We start from the raw sequence: 17,506 nt of genomic DNA, 5'->3' as shown, positions 1-17,506 counted from the left end.
TGGGACTAGGGAAAAGAGAACGCTGAAGAACTCATGTTTGGCAAAGGTTTCGCAGCTACATCTGTAGATCATGCCTCTTAAATTGGTTGGTGGTATGATATTGTTTTCTGCTCTAATTACAATTTTTGCATTATGTTCAGTACCATAAGGCTCGAAGGCGATCAGGTCCCATGATGCTAGGCATTGTACAGACACATACTAAGAGACAGTCCCTGCTCCAAAGAACTTGTAGCCTAAATGGACAAGACAAAGAAGTATTATTATTATTATTCCCATTTTTCAGAGGGGGAAACTGAGGCACAGAGAGACAGAGTGACTTGCCCAAGGTCACACAGGCAGTCTGAACCAGAGTCAGGAACTGAACCCGTATGCTCTGAGGCCCAAACCAGCATCCTAGCCACAAAACCATCCTTCACGAAGAACTTACACAATTCTGCTCCTGGGTTTGCCATGAGTAGTTTTGTTTGTTTGTGTTTAATGGGCAATAGTGAAAGGTGCTGTATCCCTGCCTCGATAATCAGACAATGGTCTCAAGTTGCAGTGGGGGAGGTCTAGGTTGGATATTAGGAAACACTATTTCACTGGGAGGGTGATGAAGCACTGGAATGGGTTACCTAGAGAGGTGGTGGAATCTCCATCCTTAGAAGCTTTTAAGGCCCGGCTTGACAAAGCCTTGGCTGGGATGATTTAGTTGAGGATGGTCCTGCCTCGAGCAGGGGGTTGGACTAGACGACCTCCTGAGGTCTCTTCCAACCCTAATCTTCTATGGTTCTGTGATATAAGAACGATCCCTGAGAGGTTTTCCCATTTCTGATACAGAAAGGACAGACTAGTTAGAGAATTTTTCCACTGGGGAGAAGAGAAGCCGTTGATTTTCCTTTGCTGTATTCCAGTCTAGCCACAGACGATGAGGGAGCCAGGAATCAGGGAAGACCAATATCTCTGCAGCGGTGTTTAGTTAAAAACTGATGGCTTCAATAAGCATTGTGGATCAGGCCCAGTAATAACTGAATAGTACAATCCAAGCTCTGAGGCCTGGTAAGAAGACTTTGCTCGAAACTCGACAGCTTCACTTGGAGACCGGGGAAGCACAAAGAGGGAAAATGTAATGGCTAGAGATAATTAATGTATCCACGAGTTCAGCTTGGCTGCCTGCACATTGAAGCATACGCTTGCTAGTGACAGACAGGACTGAGCTGCTTCTGCAAAGGCCTCTGAAGAGCTGCACCCAGTTATTTTTGGTCTGAGTCCCCGGCCACGTTGGCAGATGCTCTCCCAGCTGACCAGCAATAGCTTCCATGTGTGCAAGCCGGAATGCAGCCCTTGAACAGATTCCAGTGACATGATGTGCTTCCTTAAAAGGCCTGAGAAAGCTGAGCTGTGATGCCTGATGTGCTGGGAGTGAGAAAGGAGGCTAGGTGATCACTTCCCAGACAGGCCCTTTCCAGCAATAAACCGGTTAGTTCGTGAGTGTACTCACATCCCAAATAACTAATCAGATGAAACCAGCCTCCATGAAATCTGCCTCTACCCCAGGCAGATGCACTCAGAAATACAGTCCTCTGTGAGAGCTGGATCACTGCTCAGTTCAGCTTCTCTGCTTCCAATTAAAAACAGAGTCCTCTGATTAGATCATTCAGGCAGCATGCGATAGTCAGACCCTGATTTGCATTTACACTAAGGCACTTTTAGAGCACTCCTCTGGGAGTGCAAAGGAGGCAGGAAATACCTTTACAGGCCCTTTTACACTGGAAAGGGGCCTTTTTATAAATGAAAATCAGGCCCTTAGTTTTATCTAGACTAACGAGCCACAATAAAATGGGGGCGTTACAGAAAAGAAAGCCACAACAACCTCAAAGCAAACCCCCTTCCCCACTCCACCAGCCCCTTTTATAATTAAGTGCTTGAAATGTGCGAGGAGGCAAGTCCAAATAAATGTTTGAATAGCTTGGCTTCCAGGGCAAACAAGGCTGAGTTTGGCACCTCCTGCCTACTGTGCAAGACCTCGGTCTCTTGCCAGTGCTTCCAAGCCTGTACCCGAGCCAGAACAGATCTGCATCAACAGAGGAACGCAGTAAAAGGGGGAATGAAAAAAAGGAAAATCCACGTTGAACATGCACCACGGAGAGCTAAAAAAGAGCCTATTGTGGACTAGGTGATGATCCACTCTTTGCGTGGGGGAGCTGTCCCAGAAGAATTGGTGAGGATCTAGTGCTGAAAGTGATGCCCCTGCAATATGGAGCATATCTGAGAGGAGAGGCAGGAATACATTGTGAATCACATGGAAAATGAGTATCATTTGGTATCCTGAAGCTAAGAAGCACTGTCACCTGGAAATCACGCCCTTATTTACAACCTTAGTAGAATTCAGTTAAAGGCTTAGTTATCTGGATAAGGACAATTTCCACACTAGGTAGAGTAAAAAAATGCATAAGAGATATAAAGCTTCATGCTTCAGGGCATAAGCCAAATACTCACTGACTGGGATAAAGACAAAATTTCCCCCAAGGGGAATTCCTTGCACCTTCCTCTGAATCATCACCAAAAAGCATGAGATTGGCATAAAAATCATGGCTTTTTAAAATAAAAATAAACGAGAGATTTTATGTGTTTATGTCTTTCCTTGGTTTTGAATCTTTAGAGAACACTCAGTTAACGTTTCAAGCTTTTCTCTGCATCCATGAGTGCTAGAATCTTACAATGTTAATGAACGCTGACATTTTCACAGGACTTTCACTTGTCTCCAGGAGCTGGGGCCTTAAGGAAGTCCTCAAAATATTTCAAGATTTATGAGTGTTGGCCACTGGGGTCTGTTTCTACTTTGTACACAGGAGCCTCTGCACTTCCCATATTTTTTCCAAATATTTTCTATTTTTATTAGGACTTGTCACAACTTCTCAAATTCCAAACTGCTGACACCATTTTGAAATTCCAAATTTTTTAATTTGAAAAAAAAATGGGAAAAATATTGATTCGATTTTTGGTGAAATATCCCCTCCTGTTTTTCAACCAGCCAATCAGACTCACTGATCAAAATATTCCCTTCTGGCCTTTAATGCTATAGATCTGTGAACCCAGAGAAAACACCTTATTACTTGTAAGGAGAGCTGGGCAGAAAATGGTTTCCCCATCCTAAGAATTTTTGAGATATTGAAAAATTTTCCTATCCCAAATCAGGAGGAAAACTCAAAACCTTGGCAGTTTTTGTGAACCAGAAATCTGAAGGCAAAAAGAAATTTTATGAGATCAATTGAAACATTTTGTTTTGATCATTTCAAAATGTTTCATTTCAAGTGAGATCATATTTTACATTTTTAACTAAAATGATGTTAAACTAAACAAAAATTCATTTTGACCCAAAAAGCAAAACTTTTCATTCCAAAAATGTCAAAAGGGGACGTTTGAACAATCACAAAACTTTTTTTTTTTCAAACCATACCCTGTGAAAATTTTTGGCTAGCTCTTCAGGGCAGAGACTGTCTTCTGATGTGCTTCCCTAGTGTGTAACACAATGGGAACACATTTTGCTACATAGACACTATATTGCCCTCCACTGAGATGAAACCGCTTTTAGGGTAAAATGGAGATGGTGCTTTACCATATAAAACATGGATAATAAAACAACATTTGTTGTACAGTAGATGAGCATCTACGGCTTCACTTACATGGCTTTTATTTTTATACAGTTCATTGTCTAAGGGCTTCTTCAGTTTGTTTTTTTTCTTGTTATTGTATTGCTTCAAATATCAAATCACCCCAATACACACACTATTCAGCCAGGTGCTTATCTCTGCTTTCTTCAAACATGGACTCTTGCTTTGTGTCTTCACAGTGCGCCAGAAACCATAAGAACATAAGAATGGCCCTATTGGGTCAGACCAAAGGTCCATCTAGCCCAGTATCCTGTCTTCCAACAGTGGCCAATGCCAGGTGCCCCAGAGGGAATGAACAGAACAGGTCATCATCAAGGGATCCATCCCATGTCGCTCATTCCCAGCTTCTAGCAAACAGAGGCTAGGGAAACCAGACACTAAACTACCCTAAAATCATGGACTTCACTCTCCACCCATTTGGTTGGTATTTTGTTGGAAGGATGATGAAAGCTGCTGCTGCATACGGAGCAAAACCTGGACTGTATACATTAGGAGGTGCCCTCCAGTGCCCATGTTTGATTTCAGAGCCAAAACCTAAATCTACAGAAAATTGATGAGACGAACATCTTGGTCCTCTGTGGACAACATGGAGCATTTGAATGGGAAATAATGTAATTCCTCCAGTTTAATTAATCACTTTTGTATGGTGATTAAAAGAATGATGATGCCACAGAGGGCAAATTTAAATGCTGGAAAAGTTGCATCAAAGGAGTATAGGAATTACCGGCTGGATCACCATCTAGTCCAGTATCCTGTCTCTGACAATGGTGCAAGAAATCCTCTTGGATAACCTGCCCCATGAAGGTCTCATCCTAATTCCTAATAGTTAGTGGTTGGCTTAAGCCCTGAAGTTTAATCTCCCGAGAAATTTTTTTAGCGTAAATTATTACAACTTTCTTCTTGCTTTGCATATAAATGTCCAAACCTCTCTGAAGCTTGCTATGGTCTTGGCAATGATTTTTACATGCTCAAGACAGCATCAAGAAATATTTGGTCCCATAATCCAGCTGTCTCTGTGTGGACTTCTGTGGCCCCTATGATCAGCCAAATTGACAACAACACAAAAGTTTCATGTTGATCAAAACAAAACCTTTTGTTACAGTTCTGAGGGATTTTTTTAAAGTTTTTTTTTTTAATTCAAATAACATTGAGGGGAAATCCGAAATGAAATGTTTTTCCAAAGCAAAAAGTCAAAATGTTTTGTTTTGGAAATGCCAAAGCAAACGGTTTCACCATTCCTGAAAAATGCTTCTTTTTTTGTTTGTTTTTGCCAAAACAATTTGCCTCAATCAAGTGGAATTTGTGAATAGTTTTAGTTGACCCCGATCTCCATTGTTTGGTGTGGAAAGGCTTTGTAAGAAAAATTTCACCTGGTTCTACTTCTGATACTCAGTCCCATGGCTGATCCACAAGACACTCCCACTCCTAACTTTTCTTTCATCTCTTGTCATATCTCCCACTTCTCTCTTCACCGTAGTGTCTGAGCATCCCCCCTGCGCCCTGAAGCGGTAGGAAAGTGTCCCTGCTTGACAGACGGGGAATGGAGGCACAGAGTAGGTCACACTGGAAGTTGGTGGCTGAGCCCAGCGCTCACTCAGGATCCCAGTCTAATGGTTTATCCAGTAGAGCGTGCTTCTTGTCTCCATGCACTGCACACCTAAGATCCTGTTCCTTCCATGCACTGCACATAGAATCATAGAATCATAGAATATCAGGGTTGGAAGGGACCCCAGAAGGTCATCTAGTCCAACCCCCTGCTCGAAGCAGGACCAATTCCCAGTTAAATCATCCCAGCCAGGGCTTTGTCAAGCCTGACCTTAAAAACCTCTAAGGAAGGAGATTCTACCACCTCCCTAGGTAACGCATTCCAGTGTTTCACCACCCTCTTAGTGAAAAAGTTTTTCCTAATATCCAATCTAAACCTCCCCCACTGCAACTTGAGACCATTACTCCTCGTTCTGTCATCTGCTACCATTGAGAACAGTCTAGAGCCATCCTCTTTGGAACCCCCTTTCAGGTAGTTGAAAGCAGCTATCAAATCCCCCCTCATTCTTCTCTTCTGCAGGCTAAACAATCCCAGCTGCCTCAGCCTCTCCTCATAACTCATGTGTTCCAGTCCCCTAATCATTTTTGTTGCCCTTCGCTGGACTCTCTCCAATTTATCCACATCCTTCTTGAAGTGTGGGGCCCAAAACTGGACACAGTACTCCAGATGAGGCCTCACCAATGTCGAATAGAGGGGAACGATCACGTCCCTCGATTTGCTCGCTATGCCCCTACTTATACATCCCAAAATGCCATTGGCCTTCTTGGCAACAAGGGCACACTGCTGACTCATATCCAGCTTCTCGTCCACTGTCACCCCTAGGTCCTTTTCCGCAGAACTGCTGCCTAGCCATTCGGTCCCTAGTCTGTAGCTGTGCATTGGGTTCTTCCGTCCGAAGTGCAGGACCCTGCACTTATCCTTGTTGAACCTCATCAGATTTCTTTTGGCCCAATCCTCCAATTTGTCTAGGTCCTTCTGTATCCTATCCCTCCCCTCCAGCGTATCTACCACTCCTCCCAGTTTAGTATCATCCGCAAATTTGCTGAGAGTGCAATCCACACCATCCTCCAGATCATTTATGAAGATATTGAACAAAACCGGCCCCAGGACCGACCCTTGGGGTACTCCACTTGATACCGGCTGCCAACTAGACATGGAGCCATTGATCACTACCCGTTGAGCCCGACAATCTAGCCAGCTTTCTACCCACCTTATAGTGCATGTAAGATCAGATATCCTCACTTATGGTGGGCAGCAGCATACTCTGGGGTACTCCCAGTGACTTCATGGAGTAAGACGGTTTTGGCCATGAGGGTAGGGCTGACAGTCTGGCCCTTAGGAATCACGCATGCACTGAAGATCTGGAAAGCTCTCCCAGCTCCAAAGTCACTGGTTTAAGTCCCGGCTTAAAAACTGTTTTTACCTTAGCTCCTCCTTAATGCGGTGAAGCATTTTTAACACACTTCAGAGCAGGCAGTTACTGAGCACCATTAATGTTTATCATTTTCCTGGTAGCTCTTTTGCTCTGTTTTCCCATCTGCTGCAACTTTGAATTCTTAGTCGTAGGTTTATATTTGGTGCAGGCCCTTTCTGTCCGGCCTTATTTCCTTTTATCTTTGTAGACTGAGATTTATTTTAAACCCAGAAGTTAATTGCACCATTTTATATTACATTATTCCCCATATGGCATTCCAAGCCCACAACAATCTCTCTGTTGTGTCTGTACTTAATGGAATAGAGCAGGAGCCAGGAAATGCAATACACGCTAGGGAACAGTAGGGGGAGCCGAGAGAGAGAAGAGTGGGATGGAAAGAAAAGGTATCATAGAATATCAGGGTTGGAAGGGACCTCAGGAGGTCATCTAGTCCAACCCCCTGCTCAAAGCAGGACCAAACCCCAATTTTTGCCCCACATCCCTAAATGGCCCCCTCAGGGATTGAACTCACAACCCTGTGTTTAGCAGACCAATGCTCAAACCACTGAGCTATCCAGGAAGCAGGAGGGCTTCTTTTAGTCATAGAATCATAGAATCATAGAATATCAGGGTTGGAAGGGACCTCAGGAGGTCATCTAGTCCAACCCCCTGCTCAAAAGCAGGACCCATCCCCAATTAAATCATCCCAGCCAGGGCTTTGTCAAGCCTGACCTTAAAAACTTCTAAGGAAGGAGATTCCACCACCTCCCTAGGCAACGCATTCCAGTGTTTCACCACCCTCCTAGTGAAAAGGTTTTTCCTAATATCCAACCTAAACCTCCCCCACTGCAACTTGAGACCATTACTCCTTGTCCTGTCCTCTTCCACCACTGAGAATAGTCTAGAACCATCCTCTCTGTAACTACCTCTCAGGTAGTTGAAAGCAGCTATCAAATCCCCCCTCATTCTTCTCTTCTGCAGACTAAACAATCCCAGTTCCCTCAGCCTCTCCTCATAATTCATGTGTTCCAGACCCCTAATCATTTCTGTTGCCCTTCGCTGGACTCTCTCCAATTTATCCACATCCTTCTTGTAGTGTGGGGCCCAAAACTGGACACAGTACTCCAGATGAGGCCTCACCAATGTCGAATAGAGGGGGACGATCACGTCCCTTGATCTGCTCACTATGCCCCTACTTATACATCCCCAAATGCCATTGGCCTTCTTGGCAACAAGGGCACACTGCTGACTCATATCCAGCTTCTCGTCCACTGTCACCCCTAAGTCCTTTTCCGCAGAACTGCTGCCTAGTCCATCAACATCTGTTCAGAATACAGATTTATCCTCCTGCCTGCTTTGCTTATGTCACTCAAAAGGCAGGCAGCATGGTGCCCTGCATCAGGACTGGACCGGGAGATGGTGCACATGGGCTCTGGTCCTTCTGCCACCTGACTTGCTGTGTGATCTTGAGCAAAACCCCCTCTAAACCTGTATCTGTCTTATCTATTTACATTTTAAGTTCTTCAGGACAGGGACTGTCTCTTGCTATATTCATATACAATGCCTGGCAGAATGGGGCAGATTTCAGTTGGCTGCTCCAGGTGCTAACCTAACATTAATAATGCAATACAATGCTTTGGTAACACTACTTACAGACCATTCCCTTTCCCAAAGGCGATTTTTAAAAATCCCCCATGAAAGATGTTTTCTGATTAATATACATGTTCCGTATTAGATGAGTCACACCAATGACTCGAATCCAAGTCCTCTTCTTTCTTCCTATAAAGGCCCGACAAAGGGCAGAGTGCTTTTCTCGAACATCCTCTGAGCCAGGGATTTCACTTGACCATTCCAATGGTTAATCCTCCTCTGAAATAATGTTTTTTGGGGGTTTTTTTTTGCATGTATTTATGTGCCTCTGAGCCATTCTAACCTGGTTTTTCCAATATGTAAAATATTTTGGATCAGATGGAAAATATAATCCAGCTGCTCTTCTCCGTGAGCTCTCACAAAAACCAGATACTAGATCCGAAACAGCTATTAAATCGTCCTGCAGCCCGCAATTAAAAAGATATTGTGAGACTCCTTGATGCTGGGCTCCTTACAGGGGAAAGTTTCCTAAGGGCCTGGAGACTGAAGCAGGACAGGGATGTGCCGATACTGCACACCTGAACTTAAAGCTGACGGCTCCTGACAGAGCCCTAGAGAAAGGACCTGTAGCCAGAACCACACCTGGGTAGTCCTCATTGGCACATGGAGCTCAAACTGGGAATTCTTTGTGCTACTGGGGTGAATGTGGCTCTTTGACATCACAGATGGAGTGTTAATGGCACTTTGGGGTATCAGAAGAAATTGTGTCAATCAAATGTAACCCTGTCATAATTTGAGCATCACTTTTTCACTGTGTTTAGTCCTATGAATATGCGCTGGCTTTTGTCCCTGTGGAAACAAATGCTAATTCAGATTCTAGAGAGATTTGCGGGATCCCTTTTCCTGGATTAACCTGCTAGGCTTTCGGGATCCTTTCAAAGGAAATGGATGCCCTTTAATTGGGTATGACTCAATATGAGGGTACTAATTTGCCTAATATGAATTCCTGATGTGAGCATCACTCGTCTGCCTGTTGATCTAAATCAGGATTCTCTGACCAAGCAAGTGAAGATGGCACAGTCCACTTTCAAAGCCTTGCCTTGGGCATTAGCTTTCTAGGGTAGTCTTGACTAAATCTGGGAACACCAGGTGCTAAAATATTACAATTGCCATGGGCAGCACTGGAAATATCCAAAATTCCAGCTCCAGAGCCTTCCTTTTCTGCAGACTTTTTCCAGACTGGGTAAGGTGGAAAACCCAAAGATACCGGCTGTTTCTTGATGGCCGTTGTGGCTGGGACCAAATTCTTCTACAAGAGAGATTCATAGATTCTTTTAAGGCTAGGTGGGACCATTCTGATCATCTAGTCTAATGTCCTGTAAAACAGAAGGATCCAGATCCATCTTCTGGGGCTTGGATCCAAATGGACCCAGCGCCTGAAGGAGGTTTTTGGATTGCTGGATGGACAGGTCAGTGTGAAGGGGCAGTGTTATTCCCCACTGCCCCGTGTGTTTGTGTTGGCAGGGCTGCTGTCACACCATTCAGAGCCAGACACAATGTGACTGCCACCAATTCGGTTCAGACGCTGGCTCTGGAATCAGATCTCGGCTGCTGTTTGAGCTCGGATAATTACCCAAATCCTGACACCTCATTTTGGCATCGTCCAGCCTGGCAGGCAAATTTCTTTGGGTGACTCACCCCCATGCTGGAAGGTTTCCTCTCATTTCATAAAATGCCTCTTCAATTCTGATTTGACTCTGTACATGGAGCATGGTGCATGCTGGGCCTTGTGTGAGGGCCGCATTGGCTCACAGAGCCTTCTTCCACCCCCCCTAGCATAACCATCAGGTACACCCGCAGTCTCTGCCCTGGGAGGGGCACATTGGGGTGCTCCCTGATAGTAACCAATACATGCAAATCACATCAAAGAAGGTGGGATGGCAGGCCCTGGCCCGGCGCACCATCGCACACTGCCCCACAGAACTGGCCGATCTGGGGTGGTGAGCAGCCGACAGCTCCCAAAGGGATATTGCAGGGGGGGGGCCACTCCCGTTACTCATTGGGAAGGGGATGTTGCAACTCTGCCCCAATTCTGGCATTGACAGGTGGGTGACAGTGCATCAAAAGTAAGGGCAGAGGTGTGTGCAAAGTTGCATTTACACACCTGGAGGCTGCTCGCTGAAATCAAGGTCACTGTTCCTAACCTACCGGCAATGGCCTGTGCCAGCTATATTTTCTACCATGGAAGCTTCCTAAAGAGGTGACCCTGCACCCATTGAAGTTAATGGGCATGTAGTTGGCTTTAGTGGGTGTCGCCTCAGATCTCAAACCACTGTCTTGGCTACTGAACCATACAAGAAATCAGTGTTTTATGGTCTTTTACAAGGCAGCATGGTCCAATAGTTATTCCATTGGACAGCAGCTCAGCAGAACAGGGTTCTATTCCCAGTGTTGTCATGGACCTACTAGGTGAGCTTGGGCAAGTCACTTGTCCCCTGTGCCTCGGGTTCTCCATCTATAAAATGAGGATAATGATACCAACTTCCTTGGTCAAGTGCTTTGAGATTTATAGGTGAGAATTGCTACAGAAGAGCTCAGTATAACAGCTGATAATAGCTCATCTTAATTAATTAGCCTCTTACAGTTTGTATGGCAACTTCCACCTTCTCTGTATGTGTGTGTGTGTGTATATATATATATATATATATATATGTATATATATATATATATATATATATATTCTTACTATATGTTCCATTCTATGCCTCCGATGAAGTGGGCTGAAGCCCACAAAAGCTTATGCTCTCATAAATTTGTTAGTCTCTAAGGTGCCACAAGTCCTCCTGTTCTTTTTTCTAAGTATTTTTATTGTTCAGTCTCTAAAACCCACTTTAAGTTCCTTGTTTCTTTATTTTGATCAATGATTGAGGTTCTGATCCTGCAAAGACCTACGCATGTGCTATACAGGAGGTCAGACTGGATAATCCGGTGGTCCCTTCTGGCCTCAAACTCTGACTCTGACTTTATGTGCTAACGTTGCTCATGGGAGTAGTTCCACTGAAGTTAAGACGGCACGAAACTACAAGACTTTCAAAACCTCCAGTAGACTTTATTTAAAAGTTCTTTTGTATAGACTTCCTAAAAACAAAAATCACAATAAAAAAAAATCCCCAGCCCTGCAAACAAACAAAAAAGATAAAACACACAACATTAGAGGAATGCCAAAAACATTCTACACCACGATTTAAAAATTCTTTAACTGAGGTGTTGGTCCCAGCAGCGCATCTGTATTCAGAAATCTTGCTTTTTTTTTCTTTTTAGTTTGATTGATCACATATGTCACAAATGCGTAAAAAAGAATCCCTTTGAAATCTAATCCAGCAAGAGTAAAAACAGAATGAAAAACTGAACTGCTTGTTTATCAGAATTAATGACTTCTTTACACATAGGCTTTCCATCTAAAGTTATGCTCAGTTATGAAAATGATACAAGCAAATACATAACAGTTGCAGTGAAATTATTTTGTCCCTTATTTTCTAGACTTTACATTGCCATAAACAGGCATAATGCCAGAATCTGAAGGAAATGGTAGTTTGTAGACATGTTCAAACAAAATAATCTGCAGTGGATAACTATTACATAAAGTTGAAGGTATACACTATAACCCGGACACATGTAGTACTCAGTCCACAAACAGTTTAGCACCATATTGATAGGTCATGCAGCAAAACACTCTCTTCAAGGTTTGCTTGGAATTTAAAGCATGAAATAGTACAGTGCAAGGTAGTCTATACCCTTAGCTTCTACAGGGGTAAGTTGGCATTGGCTGACTCCTGGTTCTCTGAGAGGTATGTGTTGATATGTTGCTGTCTTTAGGTTCCTATTGTCGTGACAACCCCAGGATTAATGTGAGCTGAAATTTGAATGGAGAGAAAAAAAACAACATTAGTGTGTGGCCAGGAGACCACCTACGGCCTCAAACAAGGCAATGTTTAAGCACTGAAAACCCCTTTTTCACAGCCTGTGTTCAGGCTATGCCGACAGCAGCTCAGGAGCAGGCAGGGGCAGATGTTGCCCTCAGAGGCAGGTGGATGGGGAGCGAGTAGGCAGTCCATGGAGCCCTGACCCTACCCCCAGCACATTGGCCAGTGGAGCAGCTCGCCCATGCAGGGGGCAGTGCACGGCACCTTGCAGAGTTATTTCCCAGCAGCGCAGGGGACAACACCCTGGGGGAAATTGTTCCTGAAGTACATGCAGATCCTGGGTCAGGGTGTAGACTACACGTGCTGGCCTTTACTAGGGGTATGTGCAAGTAGCACAGCACAGCTCTAAATATGCTGTTCCTCAAGGTCATCACCCAAGTGGCCTCTCGTGAGGCCATTTATACAAGGGTTGATGGGCTACTGCAACTGGGAGATGCCCTGATCCTCTCTGGCCACGCCCCAGAGATGTGCACGTGGCTATGGAAGTGTGGAACACGTCAAGGATGAGCTGTCGTCCCAGGTCCGGTGTATGAATGAATCCTCTTCTGTGTACTCTCCTGTCCTAAATTAAAGAGCTCTACCACAGCACATGATAGAAGGTGCTTTTTGTCCTGCCAGCTCTCTGCTGTCCTCCTGTGCCCGCAGATCTCTTGCACACATAAATTTAATCTAAAGGAAGGCAGGTGATCACAGCAAGACCACAACTGGGTTGATTCCTAATGGGCTGGGGTCTAGTGTCTTCCCCATATGCAGCAAGTCCTTGCACTAGGCTACACTCAAAATTTTGGCCCAGGGCAATCAATGGGGTGGAGCAAGACCCCCTCTTGGAAGAGAGGCTTCAAGAAGGATAATTCAGTGCACCCGTGCCCCTAATCCATAGCAGACTGAAGTCAATGGAAAGACTCCCACTGACTTGACTGGGGTTTAGCCCAGGTCTTGTGTGGAAAAAGGGATTGTAGTCACTGTCAGAACTAGTATCTGAGCTCCTTGACAGTCAATTTCTGGAATGTCCACGTGATACAGGTTTTGGAGCATTCTGTAATCAGAAGCCAGTGTTTTGGTATCAGATTGGAAGTGACAATTTCCTCATGCTGTAACTATTATGGACCAGACCCACAACTAGTGTAAATCAGAACAGCTCTATTGAGGTCAATGGAGTTACACCAATTTACACTAGCTGATGAGCTGGCTCCATGACCTTAAGTTATGATTAACTGCCAACAGTTCCACTGCCTCTCTCCAGCTATTGTAGCCAAAGGGAGCTGGGTAGTGGCAGAAGGGACTCCACTTACCAGGAACGCAAACTTTTTCACATTCTTTCTGGGTGTTAAATCTGTTTTCGTTTCCACCGCAGCCGCCATACCAGAACCTTGCACAGCTCTTGGTCTCTGAGTCATAGTACCATTTGAGCATGAAATTCCTGCAGGTTCCTTCTTCTTTTTGCAACCTACAGATATCTGTGACTACAAATAAATAGAGAAAGAGAAAGACTTAGCAACTGATAAATGCACACACCACCACCACGTTCCCAGACAGGCTCCTGCACTTCCATGGTTTCATAGATACCATTTGACACAAAGTCAGACGTGGCCTCTCAGAAGGTGCATGCTTAGAAGACGGAGACAGATGGATCGCTGGGTACATGTGGCATGCAGGATTAAAGAGACAATCTCCATATTACAACATACAAATTACCAGTTGATCAGATTATTGGTCCATCAATCCAGTAGCAGCTGCTGCTTCAGATAACGTCAGAACCACCATCACCCACCCACAATTACCTAGCCAACTATCCAGTGTTTTCCAGGAAGGACAAAATTCCTTCCTGGTCCCTGCAAGAGATCACTTGAAGTTGTGAAGCACACGATCTGGCCAGCCCCTGTGTGGGAGCTCTTCCCCTTCCCTCATGTTGCACTACTCAGGGGCTGGCCAGAATCTTGATAGGAACATAGTCCCTGCTTCTTCCAAGTATCCCCAAGAATGCGAGGTGCCAAAAGAGGACGAGGAGAGGGCAGGGCTATGTCTGTAGTCCCTTCTGCGCCAGCCAGTGGAACTGGCCAGCTAAGCATGGGAAGTGGGCTGCACTAGCTTCAGTGTATGTGGCCCAGCAGTACCGAGGGTACTGGAAACTCCAGCAGCTGTATGGCCTGTCTGCTCCCCACTCTCACATGGCTAACCATGCCTAGGGAAGAGGGAAGCCAGACATCGACTACAAACAATATTGAGCGAAAAGCCCACTTCCAGTCCTTTTTAAAATCTAGGCCATGTCGAATTCAGTGCACAGGCTAGTCTGTGTAGCGAGAGCTGCTCAGGTGTGGGAGTGAAAAAAGTCTCATTCCTAAGTCCTAGCTATACTGGGAACAAACTCACATCTAGTGATGAGGGACAGAGCACCTGTGGAGTGGTGCTCGATCCTCTCCAATGACTGTAAGCTAAGAAGCCACATGGCCGCTGCACACTGACCTCTCCAGTCTCCTCCCAAAGGACAGGATTTTCTCTCCTACTGTCAAATCTACATTTACATTTTTCCCTTCCACTTTTCCTGGCACCAAGCTGTTATGGCTGCACAGAGTGGGGTCTCACCGAGAATGTCGCAAATGAGCCCACTAGCAAGGGACAGATGTGATTGTGTATGGGGGGTGTGTGTGTGCAATTTAAAGGATTGTCCATTAGGATTAGCTATGCCTGGGTTTGGCAAGGTTGTGACATGATGGATAGCAAATTTCAAAATTAGGTGACTATATTTTTGTAGCTCATTTTATTATAGTATCTATATTATATATGTATGTGTGATAGAGATACCGATCTGGAAATAGCTCCACATAGCTATGTCCCTTCCTCACAATAACAAGGGCATACCTTGTAAACTGTTACAAGTAAACCAGCATAGCTCAGCCAAAGGTCAGAACTCCACCATGCATTCACTTCCTGGAAGCCTTTCCAATGTCAGCTGGTGCCGTGATTAAAGAGGACACCTCCTGGTTAGAGTCAGACCCCAGCCTGCACCATGTGCCTTATCGGCTTGCTGCCGCTGGCTGCTGAATTCTCTTTCCCAAGCACACACGGGAAATCCTTTGGTGAGAAGGGCTTACAACAGTCTGTGGAGCTCGTCACCTGAGTTACCCCATTTCTGCCCTAAAATACTATATTTTTCTCATATGTACAAAATCTGTGAATGATATAGAGGCCATACGAACCAAGATAATTTGAGACATAATCCCTCTACGCTCACCTTAGTAGACAGTGTAGACTGAATATAACTTATTATATTTAGTTAACTTATTAACTGAATGTACCTGATATTAGGTCGGCCCGGTCCACTGAAACCAGTCTGACCTTAATATCTGCACATGGTATGTCAGGGTCAAGATGCTTTTCCTCATGGAGCTGTTTCCGGAGATGTGCAATCTGCACACAAACAAGATTCTCTGGATCTTTTTAGTGACAAACATATTTGAAACTTGAGCCAAAGTTGGATCGTCTGATCTACAGGTGGTGTAAACATGTGTAAAATGGCTAGGCAGCAGTTCTGCGGAAAAGGACCTAGGGGTGACAGTGGACGAGAAGCTGGATATGAGTCAGCAGTGTGCCCTTGTTGCCAAGAAGGCCAATGGCATTTTGGGATGTATAAGTAGGGGCATAGCGAGCAGATCGAGGGACGTGATCGTCCCCCTCTATTCGACATTGGTGAGGCCTCATCTGGAGTACTGTGTCCAGTTTTGGGCCCCACACTTCAAGAAGGATGTGGATAAATTGGAGAGAGTCCAGCGAAAGGCAACAAAAATGATTAGGGGACTGGAACACATGAGTTATGAGGAGAGGCTGAGGGAGCTGGGATTGTTTAGTCTGCAGAAGAGAAGAATGAGGGGGGATTTGATAGCTGCTTTCAACTACCTGAAAGGGGGTTCCAAAGAGGATGGCTCTAGACTGTTCTCAATGGTAGCAGATGACAGAACAAGGAGTAATGGTCTCAAGTTGCAGTGGGGGAGGTTTAGATTGGATATTAGGAAAAACTTTTTCACTAAGAGGGTGGTGAAACACTGGAATGCGTTACCTAGGGAGGTGGTAGAATCTCCTTCCTTAGAGGTTTTTAAGGTCAGGCTTGACAAAGCCCTGGCTGGGATGATTTAACTGGGAATTGGTCCTGCTTCGAGCAGGGGGTTGGACTAGATGACCTTCTGGGGTCCCTTCCAACCCTGATATTCTATGATTCTAAACAGGTGCAGCCCATGTAAATGAGTCTCACGATTTACCCCAGCTGAGGGGGCTGCTCCACAGAGCAACCGCAGAGCAAACATTTTTGTGCAAATACTTTCTTTTGCTGAAGAAAGCAGACTTGGGTTGAACAAAATAATTTGCAGGCTCAGGTAGACTGTGGCAAATTGTTTCGGTCAAGCACAGAAAAAATTTGGAAATGTCAAAATGATTTGTTTGGGCATTTCCGAACCAAAACCATTTTGAGTTTTCATTTTGGAATTTCACACAATTAAAAAAAAAAGTTAAAAAGCCCCCAAACCTTTGAAAACTAACAAAATAGTTAATTTAACTCAAAACACTTTTGGTTCAACTTTTTTGTTTCACCCAAAAAATCAAAACATGTTTATTTTGGGTTGCTCTGAACCATTTTTTTCTTCAGTTCTGCAAGTGAACCAAAAAATCACTTATTCACACAGTTCTCCATGGGACCTGGTGTGATGTTAGCAAGCCTTTCCATTTCCATTCTGGTCACAGCACGATCCTTAGTGACTCAGTGCCAGGTGTCAAAGAGCGTGGACTCGATACACCCTCCTGGTGAAGGGGATGTATAATAGGGCAGAGGGACCCCAGGGGGGTTGGCGGGGAAAGCAGAAAGAGTTTGCAGCTTTAGCTCAGTGAGCTACCCTGATCCTTCATTGGGGTCCTCGGAACTACTAGAATACAGATCATAAATAATTGCTAACAGGTTCTAAAAAATATACTTAGGACCATCATCAGAGTCATTGTTGGCTACAATGTGTCCTGCCCTACCTAGAGTATAAAGGTCCAGTTTTTGTCAGTATACAGATACAAATCTCTTAGCTGAGGTTATAGCATAGGAGGACATACCAGACAGCACTCCCTGCCCTAGCAAGAAGTGATATATTAGCCAGATAGATTCACCACCAAGACAGTCCATGCATGGAATCGGGATTATAAAACCACAGCCTTTCACAGAAACACGATTTATCTGTTTAGTATAACACTATTTATTTTAAATAGCCTGCCATGTAAAAAGCACTGCCTATTTCTGAGCCATTCAGTATCTGTCACAGGCAAGAAAAAATACATGCCTTAAATGGCA

General features: G+C 44.6%; 1 protein-coding gene across 1 annotated transcript in view; it reads right to left on the bottom strand.

The window, feature by feature from the left end:
- Window positions 1-11,291: 11,291 nt before the first annotated feature.
- COL6A3 (collagen type VI alpha 3 chain) overlaps window positions 11,292-17,506 on the bottom strand; it is a 109,765-nt gene continuing 103,550 nt past the window's right edge. The window contains exons 44-45 of the mRNA XM_084643471.1: window positions 13,479-13,649; window positions 11,292-12,116 (exon numbers count right to left, since the gene is read on the bottom strand). Of these exons, the coding sequence (XP_084499597.1) occupies window positions 12,076-12,116; window positions 13,479-13,649 (212 nt within the window). The 3' untranslated portion in view covers window positions 11,292-12,075. The remainder of the gene's footprint in view (window positions 12,117-13,478; window positions 13,650-17,506) is intronic.

The sequence above is a fragment of the Lepidochelys olivacea genome (genome assembly GCF_965140295.1).
Source record: "Lepidochelys olivacea isolate rLepOli2 genome assembly, chromosome: 11".
Taxonomy (NCBI): Eukaryota; Metazoa; Chordata; order Testudines; family Cheloniidae; genus Lepidochelys; species Lepidochelys olivacea.
The sequence above is the reverse complement of the archived record's forward strand: the minus strand, read 5'-3'. Positions and strand labels throughout refer to the sequence as shown.